Below are 22726 nucleotides of genomic sequence, written 5' to 3'. Positions count from 1 at the left end.
TCACATTCTCACAGTTACCATGATTCTTCACATAATAGATCTTCAATTTCAAATTTTCCAGCTCTCTATTCCTCACTTTGTGTCCATCCCGAATTCTAGTCAACCCTAACTCAACGAATTTGATTAATCATGTCAAATGACTCGACACCCGAACTCTTGTGATTGAGTTGAGAGATATGTATAGTCATCTAGAAACTTAAAAGACTAAGTTCGTATTATTTACAGGCCAAACCTATCATTTTCGATTCTTCATAAACTAACGATCTACTTTATCTTGACAGAAGGATTCATAAAATACCATATCACAAAAGTAACTATAATTACATATCATAAAACTAACAAAGTTATGTCAGCTCAGAATCAAAATATTTGTCTTTGATACTAGGTTCGTGCAAAGTAATGATCAAGAGCATGATTGAAGTATGAACACGCTCTAAGAATGTGAAGCTATTATGCACGAAAGAGTAAGAATATAAGGGTCATTGTCAAGTTTTTTAATAGATTTATACGTAATCTAACCCAATTTATTTGGTCGCAATCCGAAACCAAATGTCTAAACTCAATCGTTAAAATTAGGATATTTATTAGGATGTCGTGTATCCGTGCAATATAAGTTACGTAAAAAGTAAAAAATATTGGGTACAAATAGAAGTAGAAGCATCCCCGTTATTCCGGCACATTGTGGCAGTGTAGAATTCGGACCCCATCTATCCCTCGCATGGCTCTCCCGGCCCCTTTTCCTTTATTTCCCGTTTCAAAAGGCAGCAACCAAGGAGAGGTGCGGTGAGCCGTTGGATGAGACAGACATTTCCTCGAGTTTCACGTTGAATGCCAACGGGTTTTAACGTCCAACAATTTTGGCAACCGCCTCTTGACATTGTCTGCTCTCAAAACCATCCACCCCACTTCTTCCACTCAATCAATCAACCCCCAAGGACAAGCAAACTGCCTCTTGATTTCGATTTCGATTTCTGATCACGGTTATATATCTTTGATTTTTGCTTTTATTCTCATTTTTCCATCTACATATCTTATGTGTTTGCCCAATTGCTCTTTAGTTTCTGATTATTTATGTAATTGTGTGTTTCTTGAATTTGTTGCAGACCTGCATTTTCTTCTTTCCCAACATGGCATTGGCAGTAAGAAAGTGAGGTGACGTTGAATTTAAACTTTCTCAGGAGAATTCATTTAATGGAGAACTTGTGTATTATATGCAAAGATTTCATTGTACTTGTACGTTTCTTGTGTCTTAAGTATCGAAGGGACGTCCTGTATAAATATTTTGTGTGATTGCGCTGGTGAATGGTTGGCTAAGTGATTCAACACATTCTACAACTTATGCTCATTAGTCTTTCACATATTCGTTAATCACCTGAGTTGTCTGCGCATGAACTCGATTGTTGTTAGATATGGAGCAATTGCTGAAGATGTCCTAGTATTATTGACCATTGAATTGTTTTATTCTTCTTGTGAAACAGGCTCTAATTGATTCTTAATTTTGAGGCATTCACCGTAGAAATAATAGATTAACAACGTAGTAAACATATTGGAGATTGCTGCTGGTGATCACAGCAGAGAGCTTGCGATTTATTCGGTTTTACCCATCACAAACTGAAGGTATTATATGTTGCCTCTTGAAAACTATTGAGTGAGCAGGCTTGAGTTCAAAAGATAAGCAGAATGGACTTCAGTGATGGGTTTGTATCAAAGCAGCATCGGGAGCTTCACCGATCTGCTTCAGAAAGTGCAGATCCATTATCTGCGTCTCCATTGCCCGTTTCTCCAAGGTCCCATAAGTTCCCTAAATCTTCAAAGTCCCCAAAGTCTCCAAAGATTCAGGGGAAACATGGAAAAGGAACTCCACTCAAGCATGATAGACATTCACATTCTGCAGTTGATGGCCGTCCTAAAAAGGGTAAACTACACTTTCGAAATTTTCTCATGGATTCGGGTTGAAGGCATTCTTTCGCATTATATAATTGCTAGCAAGAGGCACTAGTGAATAACGTTTTAGACAATGTCGTATAGCTACATATTGTTACCTGACGTGTGCCTTGGAAAGTTAACTCTAGGCATTTACCATTATCTGATGGTTAATAAGCAAGAGTTCTGAATGTCAAAATTCAAAATTAGGTTTTTACTCTTAATTTTATGAAGATTATCATAATGCAGGTGGTTCTGGGGCTAAAGGCACCTGGGGCGGGTTACTTGATAAAGATGACAGTTTCACTGCTGACCCGAATGACCCAAACTTCAATAGCAGTGAGGTAAGTAACTGAACAGCTCACACCTTCATATTTAACTCTTTTTGGATCTTGTTATGAAAAATGATCAGTTTATTTGCCATCTTCAATATTGATTGTCTTATTTTCATTGTGTTTACCAATTACGTGTATTGGTTGCAGGAATGTGAAAATTCCGATGCAAGAAAAGAGAGGGTCGATTTTGAGGAGTACAAAAAGAAAGCTACAATAGTAGTGGAGGAATACTTTGCTACTGATGACATTACCTCGACTGCAAATGAACTTAGAGAGCTTGATAGGCCTACATACAGCTACTATTTCGTAAAGAAGCTTGTCTCTAAGGCGATGGATAGGCATGATAAAGAAAAAGAAATGGCTGCTGTTCTTTTATCTGGACTATATGCTGACTACATTGACCCCCCCACAAGTTTACAAGGGGTTCTGCAAATTGATAGAATCTGCGGATGACTTCATTGTGGATATACCAGATACAGTTGATGTCCTTACACTGTTCATTGCCCGAGCAGTGGTTGATGACATACTTCCTCCTGCATTCTTGAAGAAACAAATGAACTATTTACCCAAAGATTCGAAAGGGATTGAAGTATTGACAAGAGCTGAAAAGGGCTACTTAGGAGCCCCGCTCCATGCAGAAATCATTGAGCGGCGATGGGGAGGTAGCAAGAAAATGACTGTGGAGGATGTCAAAGCTAAGATTAATGATTTGTTGATAGAGTATGTAGTGAGTGGTGAGAAGAAAGAGGCGTGCAGATGCATCAAGGATTTGAAAGTTCCTTTTTTTCACCATGAAATAGTTAAACGAGCTCTTGTAATGGCAATGGAGAGGTGTCAAGTTGAAGGCCAGCTACTAGATTTGCTGAAAGAAGCTGCTGAAGAAGGTTTAATAAACTCAAGTCAAGTATCAAAAGGCTTTAGTAGGATGATTGACTATGTTGACGACTTATCACTCAACATACCAAATGCACGGGGTATATTGCAGTCATTGATCTCCAAGGCAGCATCAGAGGGCTGGTTGTGTGCTTCATCTTTGAAATCACTCTCTCTGCAACCAGAAAAACGATCTTTAGAAGATAGTGTTGCCAAAGTTTTCAAGACGAAGGCCCAATCTATTATTCAAGAGTACTTATCTGGGGATATCTCAGAAGTAAACAGTAGTCTAGAGTCTGAGAATAGTACTTATTCACCTGAGCTGAATGTTATCTTTGTTAAAAGATTGATAACTCTAGCAATGGATCAGAAGAACAGAGAGAAAGAAATGGCATCCATTTTACTGTCATCCCTGTGTTTTCCAGCTGATGATGTTGTAAATGGGTTTGTGATGTTGCTAGAATCTGCAGATGACACAGCTCTGGATAATCCAGTAGTTGTCGAAGATCTTGCAATGTTTCTCGCTAGATCTGTGGTGGACGAAGTTCTAGCCCCACAGAACTTGGAAGAGATTGGAAGTCAGTGCTTGGCACAAGAGTCAATTAGGAGCAAGGTCCTTAAAATGGCCAAGTCATTGCTAAAGGCTCGGCTTTCTGGGGAGCGAATATTAAGGTGTTGGGGTGGTGGTGGCAGACCTGGATGGGCAGTTGAGGATGTGAAGGACAAGATTGGGAAGTTGCTGGAAGAGTTTGAGTCTGAAGGGGATGTAAGAGAGGCTTGCCGCTGCATGAAGGAATTAGGCATGCCATTTTTCAACCATGAGGTTGTCAAAAAAGCTCTGGTGACGATTATGGAAAAGAAGAATGAGAGACTTTGGATTTTTCTGGAGGTATGTTTTGGCTCTGGACTCATCACAATGAACCAAATGGCAAAGGGGTTTGGTAGAGTTGCAGAGTCTCTAGATGATTTGGCTTTGGATGTTCCTGATGCCCAGAAACAATTTACACATTACGTTGAACGAGCAAAGAATGCAGGGTGGTTGGATTCCTCATTTTGTTTCAGCAAATCAGGACACAGAATAAAGAATGGCACTGGCTAATTAGTTAGCAATTTTCTGAATCGCACATACGAGTGTATACACACAAAATATGCATGCAACCAAGCATATTGTAAACAGCTAGTTACATTTTCCTTGTCCATCATCTTCTTTAGCTACTCTCTCCTCCTTTTTTCGGGCTTATTGATCATTGATCAATTGAATACAGGTAGATTTTCTTTTGGATGAGTAGGAGGTTATTTTTCATTGTAATCGCGGAATAAGCAGATTGAGATGCACACGATTATCTGGTTTCTCGGCACAAGAAACGCAATAAATACTGCAGAAACTCAAAAGCAAGTCCATTACCGATTACTAGCTGATAAACCCCTCACAAGATTCCTATTCTCAACACTGTTCTTTACATTGGGAAGAACTGTAGCATGGATATATCTAGTTTCTTGTGTGACAAGTAAACTGAATTAACTAATCTTTCGTGGGGCATTAAGTCTTGTTAATTCTACTTTTTATACATCTCAGAGCAGTGACAACAAATGCATTCCAACAGAGAATCTCTCATTCATATTTCATCAAAACTGTAGCTACTCATCTTGGCTCCCAATTCATACTAATATACAAGAGTTTTTTTTTTTTTTTTTAAAAAAAACAATATGCATCTTGTAATCCTACCGGACGCAGATAAATTGATCAACAAAAAAAATAAATCAGGCGCGGGTAACAAAATGTTTTGATTAAATTTTTTTGGTTATAAACTTTAAAATACACTAAAAAATCTCTTCAATTCTCTCAACTTTTTAAAATTCTTAAAAATAAATTTATAATTGAATGCACTTGAAATGTTATAAACTTCTTTAAAATCCTAATTCGATACACTTGAATTTCTAAAAATTTTAATAAAATACCTTAAAATTCTGATTGAATACAAATTGAATTTCAAAGAATTATTTACAATTCAAATTAAATAGATCTAAATTCATTAACAAAAATTAAAATCCCTTTAAAATCTCAATTGAATCCGCCCGGCTAAAATCGATGAGTTATAGAGGAAACCGCCTGCAAGCATGTGCGTGTTGACCCGTTTGCCTTTGATGCCTCCAATGCGCACCTCAAAAACAAAACCTATAAATAATACAACACAAACTTGGACATAAAATATTGCAACCTAAAATCCAAAAAAATGGACGAGAAAGCCGACAACAAAACCGGGGAAATCGAGGAAACGGGTCCAAAATCCGACGGGTCTTCTCCTAATCCGAATCTCAAAACTGCGAGGACGAAGGTTCCAGAAGTGGAAGTCTGCCTGTATCGACAAGGGAAAGGCCCGATCGACACGTTCAAGTCGAGTCTGGGAGGTTGGGACCAGAACCAGTTGGAGGTCGGAGACATTCTCGACAAGTATGGATTCAAATCGCTTTACGCTTTCAATACCGAATCGGGTCGCGGGGTTCCGATCCGGTTTAACCCTAGAAACGGCAGGTCTATGCTGCCGTATAGAGATGGAGCCACGGTTCACATCGACGGACAGCCTAAGGTAAAATTTTATAAGATTCTCCTTTTGTTAGAACATGATTGCCAAAACCCAATTGATAAAATTAGTCAGAGGAATTTTCTGTTTGGATGCCGAGAAAATTGTATTATTTTTTTTTTATTATTGAATTGTATTGTATTTAAACCAGGGAGTTTTAACGAAAGTACTGTTCATTCTAACAAAAAAAAACCACATTTTTACGTTAAAAAGTCAATCCTGGTACTATTCACATTATCCTTTATTTTATCCTTATCATTAATGTTCAAGCTTTCAAACTTTTTTCATTAGTTTTCTTTTAAATAAATTTACTTTGCATGTGTGAGAGATACATTAGGGTAAATACATTTAATGTTTTTTGGTTTTGGAATTATATATGTGTTTTCAGTTGTCACTCTCAGTTAGCAATATAGAAGTTCCTCTTACAATTAGAGGCTTTAGAATTTAGAGCAAGAGATATTAGCAACTTACTTGGTTGAATTCGAGCCATCGCCATCGGTTTTCATGTTTCGATTAGTTTAACTTGCTGCATTTCATTTGTGGTCTAAGCATGTAAATGATTTAAATGCCCCTAAGAACCCTACGTGATTCATCTTGTAGAGCTTTGATTGTTTGTTTGATAAACACCGAGTTTTAGGACCACATATTCCTAAAAAATAGGATTTCACGTCGTTGTTTTGGTGGATGCTTATGCCCATTTTTATGACGAGCAAATGTGCAATCACCCCCTTAAAGTGATTGGGTTTAGGCACCGTGCTAATAGCACTGTGCCACAACAACATAGCGGTTTTGTTAACTGTAACATGAATAACTGCCCACCAAATCCATCTCTAGGATTTCAATTCGTACCTGGTTTGTCGTCTATTTTATGAGCAGTCTGTAAGGAATCAGGATCTGCTGACTTTGTTACCTTTCTGTATAATTTGTGTTTCCATACTCCCATTTCCTTCTGATCACGAATACTGAAAGAGGAACAATTGTTCTCTCATTAAAGTGAAACAGTGACACTTTCAGTATTCTTTTGGTGCCAGTTCTGCTACTGAGTTCTTGTATGTTCAAATTCTCTTAATGCAGGATTCCATGATCCAACCAGTGACGAAAATCTTAATTGGAGTGGCTTTTATGACCATCCTGATAACCTTGGTATTGAGGGATCCTCCGCAGTGGATCCAGAAATTAAACATTACTGGAGGTAACTTCCCTCCATGGATCATTGCTCTCGTGATCATAGTTTTTACTCGAATGAGGAAGAGAACCCGGGATTTGCTGAAAAAGTTTGGCTGGTGAAAGGCGCCATTGATGCTTCTCTTGTAAGGTTCATTAGTTTCTCCAATTGCTCTCAAATTTTGTTAAAAATTGATTCGTAATCACTGAAAGCTACTCTGAAGTATTTACTGAATTTTGACAAAAAAAAAAAAGATGCTCATCCGTGACAAGCTGCATGGGGATTAGACTTTGTCACAAAGTGTAATCCCCTTGCAAAACTTTTGCGGATGTACTCACGGGGTTAGTTTCCATATTTTCCCGCTTACATTTTATATAGCTTCTGTAAAGAATCCAAGATATTGTATGCTTGATTTTTGAGGTTTTTTTGAAGAGGATTGTGCATTTATTGATTTTGATCTGCTAGTAAGCTGGCTATGGAGGTTGGAGACATTATTCGAAGGATTTAAAAAAGGAAGTGTTATTGACACTTCAAAAATTTCATTCTACACTCCTCATAAGTGTATTTTTCTTTCTAAATATAGAAAGTTTGGAGTGTAATGAAGAATTTGGAGTGCCAATAACAATTCCCTTTAAAAAACAAACTTATTTTATGATATGCTGCAAAAGTGTATTCGGAACCTCAGAAAAGGATTAGCTCTGTCTACTGGGCACTGGTCCCAACCTGAAACCCGTCGGCTGTTGCCTAGCTCTTGTTCTTTAGGTGGAGGGACGATCACCTCTCTAACCATCAGGTGCTTTGAGACCTTAAGCCCTTTCCCCTTCCCATCACCTGCGGAACTTAAGCACTACCCTATTGCATTAGGCAGGTATGAATATAAGGTTTATTTTCAGCAACTCCTCTTGAAACTCAAACTCGATCTTACTAACCCCTGAAACTTATTTCGTCTCACCTGATTCACGCGAAGTCAACTCGCTCACTACGCCCCATTTCCATACGTTCCGTCAAAGAATCGATATGATGACTTGTGCTGCAAGAATGACAGAGAATCCGTTATAATGATTTATGTGGCAGGAATGTCAGGGGAAGTGTCGTCATTTCACGAACAAGGCCATTGATTATTAGGGAGTAGGATTCTCTTCCCTCTTTTTTTCCCTCCCCTCCTATTTGAACGGTCACGGTTAAGCCACGTCAACATCACATCTTATATTAATTTTTTATAGCAAGAGAAAAACAAAATAAGAGAATGTGAGAGGAAGGGGATGGAAAGAGAAGGGGAGAGAATTCTAGTCCGATTATTAGAACCGCAAAAAAATCAACCTAATTCATCTCCGCATAATGTAAACGTCAAAATCACATGCCTCCGCCAATTTGACTCTTTTATTTTGAAATTTCGTCAAATCCTCTCTAGTACATAACGTAACGCGATTTACATTTCAAAGCCTATAAAGTCTTCAAAGTCAAGGAATTGAAGAAGTGAGGGAGGGTGGACAACTGAAACAACCAAGATTTTGGTATAGTGAGAGGTTTTGTGTAAGGGGAGGGTTATTGCTAGCAAAGATTGTTGGTTTTTGTGTCGGGATTTTGGTTTGATTAGTATACATGTTGCAGGAAAATTGAAAATTGTTGACACATAGCTGTAGTTTAGGGTAGGCTATGTTATGTAGGTTTCGTCGAGAGAAACTCTTGTATCCACAGAGATACCATGTGGCAAACATCCATTGAACGGCTGGTGCACATTTCGAACATATAGCATTTGAAGCGAGAGGGAATTGGATCAACTAGCCCCTAGTCAACATGATTCCCGAATTTTAGGTATTTGATTATGGATTTTAAGATAAGCCAACACTTTCGATTCTCTTATGTGTCAGTAATCACCCGGAAGAGCCTACAAGTGAAATGATTCTCATACATATGTTTTAATATACGCAAATAATTCCAGAATCAAATGACTTCAATTCTCATTTTTTGTAAGTAAACATGGCTTGGCGTATGATAGAGATTACTAAACTAAACTATAAAGCTATAATATGTAAGATGAATATCCGTACTTGGGGTACATGGTAAACAAAAGTTGTAAAAAGAATCAAAGATAGTAGCTCAATATCGCATAAGTCAGTCCATCCCATATATTAACTTTGAAAATTCCATGAAGTTGATTCTCTCACAAGTCAAAACTACAAGCATCGATTTCGTTTCCAAGGTCAAAGCAAAACTCATAGCGACTGCTTTCCTTGGCGTTCCTCTGACAAAAATAGGGACTACTTTCCTCAAATTGGAAAAAGTAGAGCATCGCTAAACAACAGAACTTAGTATACATCGTGTACAAACAATGCCTATGAATCGGACAACAAAATAATGAAAATTAGGCAACCCAGCATTGGAGGTGAATTGCTCGAATAAATTCAGCATGCACAGCCGCCACCTCCTCTCTGATCAGACTCTGTAACAGCCTCCGGGACACCCTGGAAATATCTGAAAGTAGAAAGGAAAAAGGAACAATGATGAATAAGGCACATTTGGAGGGTCATAAAATACCTCATATAAGCATACAGCAATAATAGCAGAAAGATAGATACTGATGCCCTGTAGATATACAGTTGCGGTAAACTGTAAGGTAGTTGAAAGTTGGGGACACCATAAGCTGATTGAAAGGTTTTCATGTTCTGAAGGAAAATTTTCATTAGAATCATATGCTTATTCTACATAGAAGTTTTGACGGAATTTGGAAAGATCAAGATCAGATGCTTATACTTTGATTGCTTTACAGCAAAGATCCGTTATGTGGGACAACGAGACTTAGTTTAGTCATCTGCTTCCACACAGCCGAGCCCCTTACCTTGTCTCAAGCTGTACTTCGTCCAATTCAAATGCACATCCTCTGATGCGACCAGTCAAACCAGGCTTTATCTATACTTACAACTATTGTGACTGGTGAAACCAGGCTTTATCTATGCATGCGACCATTCTTCCCCTAAAAGATCTTAACTAAGTTCTAAGAAGACCAATATACTAGGTTTTATCCTTCATGTCATAAAAGTGAGAACTAGAAACTACATTCATAATGAAAACTATCATGTTCATTCTATCTAATTCTTGTCTATAGAACCAAGACTATGATCAGACACACTATATAGAATTACCTATCCACTATGCGGATGCTTCCAAAAGAGAGCCGATACTCGTCTTCTGAATCTGGAATATCTGATGAACCTAAATATATTCTAAAAAAGAACTTGGCAATATCCTCAATATAAACTTACATGTCCTGCTCATGTTCATTTGCAAGAGCAGTCTTCGCAATACAAAGAAATGCAGCATCAACGTTGTAATCCTCTTTTGCTGATGTCTCAAAATAAGGTATATTCCCCTTTGATGCACACCAGTCCTTTGCTTTCTTCTCCGACACCTGTAAAGAAAATAATTAGAATGAAGTACATGGACAAGTTGTAGACAGCACTACAAATGTGTATCCTTACCACACGACTGTTCCCCCCATCTATATCAATCTTGTTTCCAAGCAAGATAAATGGAAATGTCTTGGGATCAGGAGGGTTGGCCTGGGGGAAAAATAGAATGGAAATAATGTAAGCACAAACAGAAGATATGCATTTTCTGAAAAAATACAACTTTCAAAACTGCTTAGAGACACCTTTATCAAACCACTGCGTTTTATCAATTAAGTCAATGACAACATAAAATAAGGTAATCACGTTAATTCAGGAAAAAAAAAAAAAAAAAAACTGTTAAAAGGAATGTATAGAATTAAAGAAATATGGGAATGGCAGCCTTACGTAGCCACCAATGGAAAAGCAAGCACAAAATGGAAACTAAAAGCCTATAGCATGGACTTAGTACCATCCGAGGTTCAACTGTCCTCTCGTGTCAAATACACCATAAAACTTACACAGCACATCATTTACAACTTAGAATCACCACTGTAGTGCTTTGCTGCAAGTTCAAATTTGACAGCTGAACAATGAACCCAAAAGTTCCATGACTTATGATTAGTGCTAAAATGGTAATTCATTTAGAAGAATTCTCTGCAAATTCTACAATTTTTCAGCTGAAGCAAGAAATGATGGATGGAAGTAAGATAAGCAACCTTTCCTCCCTACATGGGAATTCCCTTTTTGCGTGCGAGGGAAATGTCCCAGGAAATGGAGCATTGATGGAATATCAATTGCTTTCTTACTTGGCAAGAAAAATAATTTTGCATTTGTCTCAAAAGGCAACGACAAAGAGAGAATGGATCATAGGAAAAACTAACACGTCCAATATTAGGATTGTATTTATTTTTACTAAATAAACTCTTAATGTATTCTTCCTCCTTTTTTCAGGTTACCTCTTTCATATACAAAAACAATAGAAAACCCCAATATTATCAAACCAGATATAAATAAAAATAAAGCAATAACAAACCTTTGGATGGTAGACAACTAGTATTAAGTATTTCTAAGCTCTACTAGATTAGTCTTCCCTGCCACCATATTTGTTCTTCAGTCTAGAAAACCCCACTACCATATTGTTATAACTTAAGCACTAGTGTCCCAAAATAGCTATCATGCACGTTTCTCCTTTATTTAATTCACTTGGGAGGAGTACTATATGCATTTTTGGAGTGCAAATAACAGCTCCCTTTTGACGAACATATATCATTGCTTGAATATAGAATGAGTGAGAAATGCAATGTGGGTGTGTACACGTTTACATAAGTAATTTGATCTTGTGACACAATTGGAATGCTATGCTACCAGATAACAATAAGAACTGCACCTCAGATCCTCAACATATGTTTCCAACTGATAATGGTCCTACTTGAGAATCTCACAGCACAGTACATCAGTTTGGCAAGAGAAAGTTATCAGATAAATATATAAAGAATTGAGAAAGGCATGAAACAAACCTGCTTGAGAAACTCCTCATGCCAATTATCTAGAGTATCAAAGGACTTCATTACGTTAACATCATAAACAAGAACACAGCAATCTGCTCCTCTGTAGAATGCAACTCCAAGACTCTGAAATCTTTCCTGCCCAGCTGTGTCCCAAATCTTCCAGACGAAAGAAAACAGTTAAAACCACATAAATTAGCACCCACAATTCCAACAATAATTACCCTAAATTATACCAAACAGAACACTGAAATACCATTGAACCACAAAACCCACTTGTAAAGTGACGAGCCTGTCATCGATTTGGAGTTCTTTGGTGACAAAATCGGCACCAATTGTAGCTTTATACTGCTGACTAAACTTCTTGTGCACATATCTAAGCCATCAGTTAAAGAACCACACAGTCTTAACACCCAAAAAAAACATAATTAAACCGATACCTCATTAATATAACAGTGCCCCATCTCTAGATCATAAAGAATATCCATCTAATTAAACTTAATTCACCTCAATTAATTAGATTTCTGAGATCGCACGACGAAAATTACACAAATCCAACACCGAAATTGGGAAAAAAAAAAATTAAAATTAACGAAAATAATCTCACAGATGGTGAATGAAGGATACTGGTTCATCAACGAGGTCTTGCCAACCCTTAGAGAAGAAATAACACAAATTTAATCCCTTAAATTCACACAAAATATAGAAATAAACTACAATTGCTGAAGAATCAAAAACCCTAAAACGTACCCACTGTCGCCGAGAACGATGACCTTGAGCAAGGTTCGCCTGCGCAATGACATGGCGACGAATTTAAACTGATGCCAAAGGCGAAAATTTCAACTATTTCGACAGTAAACAGATTTCACGCACCAAGGCGATTGATTGGTCGGCGTGTTTGAATTTTTCTTTCCACTTTTATTTCTATTTTTTTTTTTTTTTTCTCTTTCTCTTTCTAGGAAAGGAAAGAACGAATGGGAAGAGAGGGAGAGAGAGGGAGAGAGAGAAGAAAGGGGCGCCAATTTCGATCGGTGGTTGTGTTGTTTTTAATTTTTGGAATTATATTTGTGTACGTCGGCAGGACAGACAGCAACATATATTATTACAATGACAAAAGACAAGTGCCAGGTGACATTATTATATTAAGAAGTAAGTTTAGTTTAGACATGTGTATTTTGGGTCCCACTTATCCACGCAACAAAAGTGGTTTAGGATGGGGGCCATCACACTAGGGTGGGATTAAAAGTTTAAATCTTGATTGCATCATGCAACCAAGTTGTAATTTCAGCTGTCTCATCCTCCAAACCAGGAGCCAAGCGTTAAATCCAAGCAAATGACACGTGTTGACCTTTTCACTTGAATTTGAGCACGCGCTGAAAAATTAATAAATTTTAAGTAAAATTAATGAAAAATGCTTGAAAGTTTTGAGTTTTAATGATAAGGACAAAATAAAGAGTAAAATAAATAGTAGTAGGATTGACTTTTTAGTGTAAAAATGTGGTTTTTCATTAAAGTGAATAGTATCGTGGGTTTTTCATTAAAACTTCCTAAATTTTAAAGAATGAAGTCAAAATATATGTATAGTTCCTCTTTATGATTATAAAGGTTGAATTACTTAATATTATGATTTAACGATATTTTTTTATTTGTAAGTGATTAAATGAAAGATTTTACGTTCAATCTTTATTAAGAACGAATTTGAATCAAACTATTATGGTTAATTCTTTACGAAACTTAACCTTCATTTTTCACCCCTATAGATAATATTGTGTGTATTACAAAAAGAAGTTTATAGAGGATGAGAGGGAAACTAACAAAAGCTAAATGTCCAAAGAATATTACACTCAATACTATATCCTAATGCTCTCTAGCTCTTATAAGTAATTTATATTTCTTTTCAAAATTTGAATAGTAAATGAAAAAATAATTTGACAAACGATAACATAATTACAGTAAATAAATTAGTTATAAATCTTTAATACTGAACACAAAATCTTATATGCATGGGCAAATGCTGATTCTTAATCAAAGTGTTTATTTCATATTAGTAAAACATAATTTGATTTAAAAATTTGTTTTTTGTAACATTATCCTTTAAGTTAGAGGGGTTGTGGGAGAGTCAAACACATTATTAAAGCCTAAAACAGCACTAGTTAATTTAACTACGGAAGCGACGTGGAGCTCTGGCGTCCGCGCGCTCACGTCTTCCTTGAACCTCAGAAGCACACCCACAGCCACAGCCCACAGGCCACAGGCCACGGACGACAGAACACAAGAGCCGCACGCACACTTGCATTTCAGTTGTCAAAACTCCTTTCTTTTCGTCTTCAATTCCTGTGAGGCGGAGGCAATGGCGAATTCTTTGGTGATTGGCTTAAGAGTTCTGTTTGCAGCTTTGGGCTGCGCGATGACCGTCACTCTCGTTTACACTCTCTCCGTCGACGGCCTTCCCTTTCGCAAGGACCTTCTTACTCCGTACTCTCTCTCTCTCTCGTTCATACTCCCAGTCTTTTGTTTTTTCTGTTTGTTTAATTATTTTGAAAGTTTTGGGATTTTTTCTGTTTCAGGTGGATGGTGGCTACCTTGATTGATTTCTACATCAATGTTGTTCCTTTGGCGGTATGATCTTAAACTTAAACACATTTTTCTGCTAAGCTTTCATCGAATTCTTGAGGTTCCATCGTTGTAATTGTTTTTGTAATTTTTCTTGTTAATTCCGTCTTCTCTCTTTTTTTTCGTTGGTGCTATATCATTAACATCATTGTTTAAAAGGGACAAGGCTCCCGCAAAGTGGGGTCGGTATCATATGCAGTCTTAACCTTGATTTGCAAAGAGGCTGTTTCCTCAACTCAAACCCGTAACCTTTTGGTCACAAAAGGAGCAACTTTATGTTGCGCCAAGGCTTGCCCTCCATTGATAGCTTTGTTTGAAATGGATAAAATCATAATAGTTCATTTGACTTTAAAGATGACAAGAAAGAAGCATATGAACAACAGTACAGTTTCCGTAATTGATTGCAGTGAGTGTCTCGGGGTACTTTGGTCGCTAAAAATTTGCTAGATTAAAGCTGCTCGTAATCGTTGGTATTTCTATGAGTTCATGAGTCTAGAATGTACGTTGCTTGTTAACCAAGTATACTTCCTGACATTTTCTTATAGATTTATTTCTTCCATGAGGAATGGAAAATAAGAAAATGTTTCTAATATGCCAGAATGCTTGGTAAACTTAATGAAAAGTGTCACTGTTTTAGTTTCTTCCCCTTATTTTTTGGGGATTATGGCCTCTATGATGTTGTTGTATTGTTATTTCATTTTGAGGTGCTTAAAGGCTCCTCGATTATATTTAGACACGAGATATATATTACTGGCTGTTTAGGTTCTTTTGGTCTCTTTCGGTCGACTTGCTATTTCATCATGCATTGAATTGAATCTGGTGTAAACAAAATTGTGTGCGTAGCTCAGTTTGACATAGAATAGAATTATATAAGTTATGTCTCTCTTTTCAGATTTGGATTTCCTACAAGGAGTCAAACTGGATTATTGCTACGTTATGGGTTATACTACTAGTATGCTTTGGAAGGTTTGCTTTCTACCCTATACTAAATATATTCTGAATGTGCGTGTGGGGTGGTTCAGTAATGTGGTTAGACAAACTTTTTTATTACCTACCACATTGGGTTTGCCAGTGATAGGCTTCTCTCAGTTGGTCTTGTATGGTTGAAATTTCAACCCAATACTGTTGGGTCAGATGGTTAAGTTTCTCAATCCTGATCTGGCTGGTCCCAGAAACACGTCCTAATCCTATCAGTCAGTATGACTGAATTTTGAGATGTGGTGATTGTATTAGTTGTTACAACACCTATGTAACAGAGCAGTGGTTCAAAGTTCAGTCTTTCTACTATGTTTTCTTTAATCGTTATGTAGTTTTGCTTCTTTTCTGGTATCAGTTTCCTTTTTGTATTTGTGTATTGATTTCTTTCCATTTCATGACAATGATTCTTGCTCTAATTTGAGTGTGAAAGTTTGATTTGAGCTTGCAATCTTTTTTTTGACCTGTCATGCTTGGTAATATTTCAATGTGTTAATATTTGTTTGATTTTTCCGTCACACCCAATTTATCTGGTTCATTATCAACTTTAGTTTGTTATTAATTTGTTGCTGTTCTTTGGTTTCTGTTTCTAGTATCACTACATGTGCCTACATTCTGTTGCAATTTATGAAGCTATCGACTGCAGAATCGCAAGATCCTATGTACTATGTTCTGTTGCGACATTCAAACGGGTAGGTAAACTAAACTTCACCTTAGTGTATCGTGCTCTAATGTTGAATCAAATTATTATATAGAAATTATAATAATGAGAGATGTGCATAGAGAAACTTGTCGGTGGATGGCAAAGTGCATGGAAATTGGTTGATTTCCATCTGATTTCCTTCTTGTGCTCTCTCTTGATTCAATTAATGTATTCTAATTTGATTTATCACTTAATACAATGTTCTTAAGTTGTAATCTCTGGGAAATATATTCAAATATGGCGTGGTTATCAATTACATGAAAATGACAGAGAATTTTAATTTTAGGAATTCTGATATTACTTAATTGCTGAATCATTATAGTTTTTTTTTTTAAATTATTATTTATAGCGTGCAACCCGTTAGTGTTTGTAGAATTTATACCTGCGGCATTGAAAAATATTTACTGTGTAAGAGAAAAACTGATTTACCAGAGGAGATGGTTCGAATTTGTCTGCTTGAGGTGTAACAAGGTGGGTGATATTCGAAAACTCGGATTGAAGTTCTTGCAGAGAAAGAGGACTTTCTGGTTAGCACAACTGCAGTGGAGGAGACAGAGTTTCCCCTTTTCCGAGACAGCCATGAAAGTTTATTGAAAAGGAGATTGGAGATAGGAAGACAAAATAGCATTGTTGGCTATTATTGGGGTATGAGAAGCTGTTTTGATATTGGCAACTGGCTGCAAATGAAGGAAGGTGTGGTATTGTGAAGACTGGAGAGGCTATTTGAGAGAGGAAAGGGGGTCTAATTGAATGGTTCTTGTTGAATTGCTGCTTTGCAGCATGGTGCGATAATACAAGAAAGGCTGGCTATATTTGGAGATGGGAAATAATATAAGAACTGGATTGAGACCATCAATATAGATTGTGCTCTGGTGACCATATAGAGGAGTGACATTTTTGGATTATTTCTATTGAGTCTGTGTTACTGTGTAAATGTTAACTTAATACATGATGTTATTTGTTTACAAGTAAACACTTAGAGAGGAATTTTGCCTAAACAAACTTTAAACTAAGGAGTTCACTGTTGGGCTTTATTTGATATATGAGCTCTGTATGATCACTGAGCTTTGTCTGATAATGGTGCATCATAATTCATATGCATGTGACCATATACTAGAACTCGTGAAGGTTTGTTGATACACGTCATAGGATAGGACACACACGAAGGTGCACGTCTTACTATGCTTATGAAACTGCTTATGCTGCTCCATTTTCTTTATAAATATGGTTTCTCATGCAGCTATTTCTTTTCTGTTAGATAAAGCTCTATATCATAGTATCATACTAAGCTCAATCAGTAATGGTGGTCCAACAGTGCATGTGGCTGGCCATCTTACATGATTTCGTATCAGAATATTTGTGAAAACATGCACATGCATGCACACACAACCGTCTTATGCTAAGAAAGTATGCATATGCCGGTGAAGATGCTGCTTTTCTTATCATATCTTTCTTTCCATCTTTTTCTCATTTTCCTCTATCATACTCCCAGCTGGAGGTACTAATGTTATAGATTTAACTGGCAATAAATCTGATAGCATGGTACAATGCAAGAGTTACCCTTATTGCTTTGGGTCTCTTGATGCTGAGAACACTTCTGTACAATGCAAGAGTTACCTTTATTGCTTTGGGTCCCAATAAAAACTGATTTGATTTGATAAATGCTTTCATGTAGTTATGGTACGGAAAGTAAGAAGAAGTGCTCCCACGTTATGATTGCAAGAGTTACCTTTATTGCTTTGGGTCTCTTGATGCTGGGAACACTTCTGTACACTCTCTTAACAGATGGTACTCCTTTTCGCACAGAGCTTTTGACTCCGTAAGTTTTTATTTATTTATTTCAGTCTCAAGTGGTTCTTGCTTCTTGCGAACTATTTTACTGTGTAAGAGAGAATATTGGCATAGTAAGCAATGTTTTAATTGAAGATTTTGATCGATCTTTTCAACTGTCATGTAATTAAAAGTTAGCTGCTACATGTTTGCAGGTGGATGACAGCAACACTTATTGACTTTTACATCAATGTTGTTGCTCTATCAGTATGTCTCAGATACTCATTATATTATGCGTGGTTATTTATGCTCTCAGTATCTTGTGAGAAGTAGGCCAGGGGAGTTAAAAGACGCCAATAATAAATTGACAGAACTCGTTAAAGCCATGCATATAACTGAAATTGATACCAGTTAAGCTGCAACTTGAATAAACATTCAAATAGCTTTAGGCTCATTAATCTACCGTAGAGAATTTTCCCCTATGGTCACTTTTTCCTTACTGAACTTTTGCTGATTAATTATATTTTGAGCCAACCACTGAGTCAGGGTGTGATTCTGTTAAATCTGTTTAAGTAAGTTTGTCAACGATTGGAGTCTTAAAATAGAATGTTAGAAAACATTCATATGCTCAAAGAAAAATGTTATTGAGGAATTCATGTTATGCAGTAATTAATTGCTAATGAATATTCTAAGATTTGTGCCTGAGGGTTTCTAGTTGCCTCAGTGATTGTTATCTTTCCCTTCTTTTAAGTTCATTTGTATTCTTGAAAAATAGAAAGTAGTGATCAATTTAGCATCATGGTGATTTTCTGAACCTAGCGGTTTTTAACCTTTGTCATTTAATTTACTTCAGATCCTTGCTAGTGAGTAAATGTTTTGAATATATCTTTCTGCACATTTGTCTTAATTTTGAATAAAGATCTTCTTGCTTTTGTATAAAAATCAGGTTTGGGTAGTCTACAAAGAATCAAGTTGGACTGCAGCAGCTCTTTGGATAATCTTTTTGATAAGTTTTGGCAGGTAACTCTCATGGTTTTAAACATCAATATACTTTCCGCTGAGAAGACGTCCATTCTGTAATTTTATAACAGCATACATATGTTCCACACCTATGTAAACAGGGCCTACTTGAAAATTTGTAATTTTGATAGACAATACATTGACAGACACACAATTACTTGTTTCGTATTATCTGTATATATACAGATAATATATATGTGTGTGGTTTTCGGAAGGGGAATTCATAAAGTATGGTTATTTATAGTTGAGAAAACTTTTTTACTTTGAATTTTTATATACTTTTTGTTTTCAGTTTTCATAAGTAATTATTCAATAATATACATAGATTGATGGTGAGAAAAGACAAAAATTGTATATGGGTTGACAAAGTTTTTATGATAAGATGATATATTGAGTGCGTTCTCTTTTATCAACTGGGTTTGCTCTTTTCATAACACAGTGAATCTGCTGCTAGCCCATTAGGGTCAATTTTGATATATTAACCTTTTTGTGCTCTCTACTTTCCAGCATTACCACATGTACCTATATTGTCCGGCAGCTGTTTCTGTTGACATCCCAAGATCCACTCTATGTTGTTCTACTAAGAAGTGGTAGTAGGTAAGCCAAATTCAGTAAAGCTGTTTTGCTGTATTTATCAAATGCTGCTTGGTTTGTTTGGAATGGAGACTAAGTGCAGTAGAGAAAAATTTTGGTGTGTGTGAATGTACATGGACAAAAACAGGGTGAGAATAGTTGTTAAGTTTATTTGGGGTTGATAGTCAAAATTGTAAGCGGGAGAAGTGATGACTAAAATAGTTGGACAATGATATTGGAAATATGTGGATGAAAATCTGATTAATGGGATACAAAAGAATCAAGTCTCAATTAGAGAAATTGTTAAGCTTTCTTTGCGTTTGAACTGGTGAGCCTTGTTCTTCTAGCTGGAAGAATCTTAACTGCAGCCGCTGGTAGCTTAATGAAACAGAAAAAGCAATCTGATTTGCATTTTTCCTTTCTGTTTCTATTCCAGGATTGTTTTTCTTGTATTTGTATATAAACCGGCCATAGATTTACCCTGGAAATCTAGATAATTTTGAGGTGTAGGAAACAGGTTGGCATTTGGCAAGTAGGTGGGACAGAGAGAAGTCTAAATTTTGTGTAGATTTATGAAATATACAAATTGTCTGAAATCAAGTTTTAGGTCCGAAAAAGTTACTTACGACCTCTCTAGGATCAAGCTGAACTAAAGGTAGAGACTTGGAATTTGTAAAGCATGTTTAGCGTGAGGATTAAACACTTGAACTGTGATTTGAAGTTTGTTTGTTGTTTGCTGTAGGGCAGAAAGCAGAAGTGACGGAGCTTTGATCTGATGAGACACTGTAAAATTTGAGGTTGATGTGCAATTCAAGACCTGTATAGCGTGTTTCTGTGTGGCATATTTTGAAGACGCTATTCTAAGAGTGCAGAGTGCATATAGTCACATCTATATTTTGTTCAGGAGAAAAGGCCACTTGAGCAGTCTCTTTGTAAATTTCAGAATTAATTTTATGATTCATAAAAAGCACCTTCTAAATTTCCAAAACAGAAAATACCTCTCGGAATGGGAGCAAACATGTTCATGTGTAGAGTGCATATGGTTATATATGATGCAGAATATGTTATCGTTAAAAATAATTATCGTTGAGTGTTGCTTCATGTTGTAGAAGACTATTTTTTTCACTGCAAATCTTCTCAACTGATCAGACTTTGTTTTCGATTGATTGTTCATTGACTGACGTATAGAGCGTTGTACTAAAACTGTTCTCGGTCTGATCTTGTTCTTCGATCTGTTGAATGATGTTGTTTGGTTGCCTATTGCATTAGACAAATTGGATGCAACTTCCAAGGGATGGTCCTTTTAAGGTCAATCCATCGAGTGACAGAAGACAACGAAACCGTCAATTGATTGACACTAGAACTAATGGTGAACTGTCTAATGCGATACTGAACCAAACATCATTATTCGATCAATTGCAGAAGAAGTTCCGATTGGTCAAACATTTTCTGTATGATGCTGAGAAGCTAGTCAATGAACGATCAATCGAGTACAGGGTTGGAGCGGTCGAGAAGCAAGAAACAAGAATGAATGGGGTATCATGAGTTCAGATCCTCTTCGGATCTCACTGTTCAGAGCTCTAGGACCAAGAAATTTAGACTGCTCAAATTGAATCTTGTGGTCCCCATTAGTCCTTTCCACCGGCTCACCTCACACAAAATGAAGGCCCGGATCTCTTTCTCTTGAATGGTCTGGATTTTTTTGTCCTTCGGCTCTAGACAGTGAGATCTGAAGAGAATCTCGACTCGGTCTTATCACATGTGTTCTTTACTGTTAGTGTTAGACGTGATAAGACAAGATGTGACAAGCAGACATGAGGAATGGTAGAATAGTATTTGGTGTGATGTAAAGCAAGGAATTTTATCTAGAATATATTTGATCTCAAGTAAAGTATAGTTGATTAAAGAGATTCCTCCTTGTCATGTGTAAGTAATGGACAAAACAGGAAGATGCCTTCTGCCCCCTGATAGTTCTAGAAAAGGTCTGGGAAAGTTCCTCCCAGACCTATTAATATGTGTGTGTCCTTTGCAATACTCAGACTTGATTAGGACCCAAGTAAAGACAAGTTGTTTGTATAAGCTTCCTTTGTTGAGTTTAATTCTTGTTTGAGCCATCCTAAAGAATGGAGATCCTAGTTAGTGTAAAGCTAAGTTTTCAAAATATCTCCCTAGACCTCTAGCTTCAACCACCACAATCTTGCAATTGAACTTCAATTGGTTTCACACTAGATCTATTTCTGTCTATAATTTGAAGATTGAACAGAGAGTTTACCTGAACTCTAAACCCTTCATAGTGAACTTTTCATTAAACATAAAGTTCCCCCATTTTATACCAATTTGGTTTTCAGGTCACAATAAGCATCTTTGTGTTAGATATTGGTTTATTAATGCTAATGATAACATGATACTTGAATTGCATTCACATAGTTGTTGCTAGCACCACCAAGTCCTAGATTAATGGATTGGATTGGCGTTAGTTCCTAAATTGTCATATGCAAGTAATTAGACTACTAGATAACAGAATTCCACACCTTCTAATAAAGGTAAGGACCAACAATACCAAAAAAAATTTCATGTCTATTAGAGAGAGGTTCCAATGTGGTCTACCAAATGTAGTTGTCATAACATTTTAATTGTTGTCTGTGTAATCATATAATTTTGTCATGTTGTGTTTTTTACCTGGTTAAAACATATTATATTTTTTTGGGACTTTTTTTAAGCAACTAAAAACACTAATAGAAAAGCCTTTTGGGTGACCAGTACAAGAAACATCAAGGTAAAGCGCCTGCTTGACGCAATTGAGGATATAATTAATTCAAGGGTAAATTACACAAAATTACCTTAAGTATGAATCGAACCGCAATCTTATATCTCTTGTTTTAAACATTGCAATGTAATACCTCAACTTATTAATTATTTGCAATGTCATACATCTGTTAAATTTCTATCAATTTGGCTGTTTCATCCCCGTTAAAGCAACAAATGACTCCATAGTTTCTTTATAGAAGCTATGCACAAGGAATGACAGAACATGAAGGTGAGAGTGGCGTCTGGTATGCGAGAAGGAAAATGCGGGACGGTGATGGGGAAAGGGTGCTTAGTGGTGGGACCTCTTCATTCTTTTAATGTTGTTGTTACAAAAGAATTTCTTAATTTTTTAATATTTAATTAATTTATTCAACTGGTGAGTGGACCCATTACCTACCACATCAGCAGCTAACAGTTAAATTGACATAAAATTTAATGAAGATTTGACATTGCAATAAATTAATAAATTGAGATATGATATTGCAATGTTTA

General features: G+C 36.5%; 3 protein-coding genes and 1 pseudogene across 7 annotated transcripts; 3 read left to right on the top strand and 1 right to left on the bottom strand.

Annotated features, from left to right (window-relative positions):
• Positions 1-1555: 1555 nt before the first annotated feature.
• Positions 1556-4434, top strand: LOC137727656 (MA3 DOMAIN-CONTAINING TRANSLATION REGULATORY FACTOR 2-like; annotated as a pseudogene). The gene is made up of 3 exons (XR_015952554.1): positions 1556-1915; positions 2173-2267; positions 2406-4434. The product of XR_015952554.1 is annotated as an MA3 DOMAIN-CONTAINING TRANSLATION REGULATORY FACTOR 2-like (transcript).
• Positions 4435-5307: 873 nt separating this feature from the next.
• On the top strand, positions 5308-7305 carry LOC137729366 (uncharacterized). Its single transcript, XM_068468304.2, has 2 exons — positions 5308-5719; positions 6788-7305. Exons 1-2 carry the CDS (start codon positions 5366-5368, stop codon positions 6998-7000), a joined length of 567 nt encoding a protein of 188 aa, XP_068324405.2. The 5' UTR covers positions 5308-5365; the 3' UTR covers positions 7001-7305.
• Positions 7306-8984: 1679 nt separating this feature from the next.
• Positions 8985-12843, bottom strand: LOC137729365 (ras-related protein Rab7). Of its 2 annotated transcripts, XM_068468302.2 has the most exons (7): positions 12523-12843; positions 12400-12426; positions 12049-12148; positions 11785-11931; positions 10358-10438; positions 10142-10287; positions 8985-9353 (listed from the first exon to the last, which is right to left on the bottom strand). In XM_068468302.2, the coding sequence occupies exons 1-7, from the start codon at positions 12573-12575 to the stop codon at positions 9284-9286; spliced, it is 624 nt and encodes a 207-aa protein (XP_068324403.2). In that variant the 5' UTR covers positions 12576-12843; the 3' UTR covers positions 8985-9283. The 2 variants fall into 2 exon arrangements, with proteins under 2 accessions (XP_068324403.2, XP_068324404.2); XM_068468303.2 differs by lacking the exon at positions 10358-10438.
• Positions 12844-13903: 1060 nt separating this feature from the next.
• On the top strand, positions 13904-22599 carry LOC137729363 (uncharacterized). Of its 3 annotated transcripts, none has more exons than XM_068468300.2 (9): positions 13904-14247; positions 14340-14391; positions 15278-15351; positions 15954-16052; positions 17739-17882; positions 18049-18100; positions 18780-18853; positions 19361-19450; positions 20169-20506. In XM_068468300.2, the coding sequence occupies exons 1-9, from the start codon at positions 14123-14125 to the stop codon at positions 20200-20202; spliced, it is 744 nt and encodes a 247-aa protein (XP_068324401.2). In that variant the 5' UTR covers positions 13904-14122; the 3' UTR covers positions 20203-20506. The 3 variants fall into 3 exon arrangements, with proteins under 3 accessions (XP_068324401.2, XP_068324402.2, XP_068324399.2); XM_068468301.2 differs by having other exon boundaries at positions 13927-14247; positions 20174-20506; XM_068468298.2 differs by lacking the exon at positions 20169-20506 and adding an exon at positions 22432-22599 and having other exon boundaries at positions 13994-14247.
• Positions 22600-22726: the final 127 nt, after the last annotated feature.

This window comes from Pyrus communis, chromosome 10, assembly GCF_041283825.1.
Source record: "Pyrus communis isolate YQ-2024b chromosome 10, ASM4128382v1, whole genome shotgun sequence".
NCBI classification, from domain to species: domain Eukaryota; kingdom Viridiplantae; phylum Streptophyta; class Magnoliopsida; order Rosales; family Rosaceae; genus Pyrus; species Pyrus communis.
This window is presented reverse-complemented; position numbering and strand designations above follow the sequence as displayed.

Bases quoted from the DNA above. Each gene is read 5' to 3' on its own strand.
- LOC137729366 (XM_068468304.2), top strand. From the start codon at position 5,366: ATGGACGAGAAAGCCGACAACAAAACCGGGGAAATCGAGGAAACGGGT. The intron at 5,720-6,787 runs GTAAAATTTTAT...CTCTTAATGCAG, and splicing joins ACATCGACGGACAGCCTAAG to GATTCCATGATCCAACCAGT.
- LOC137729363 (XM_068468298.2), top strand. From the start codon at position 14,123: ATGGCGAATTCTTTGGTGATTGGCTTAAGAGTTCTGTTTGCAGCTTTG. The intron at 16,053-17,738 runs GTAGGTAAACTA...GCTTTCATGTAG, and splicing joins CTGTTGCGACATTCAAACGG to TTATGGTACGGAAAGTAAGA. The intron at 19,451-22,431 runs GTAAGCCAAATT...GTTTCTTTATAG, and splicing joins CTACTAAGAAGTGGTAGTAG to AAGCTATGCACAAGGAATGA.
- LOC137729365 (XM_068468302.2), bottom strand. From the start codon at position 12,575: ATGTCATTGCGCAGGCGAACCTTGCTCAAGGTCATCGTTCTCGGCGAC. The intron at 12,149-12,399 runs GTATCCTTCATT...CTGATGGCTTAG, and splicing joins AAGACCTCGTTGATGAACCA to ATATGTGCACAAGAAGTTTA. The intron at 10,288-10,357 runs GTAAGGATACAC...TTTTCTTTACAG, and splicing joins ATGGGGGGAACAGTCGTGTG to GTGTCGGAGAAGAAAGCAAA.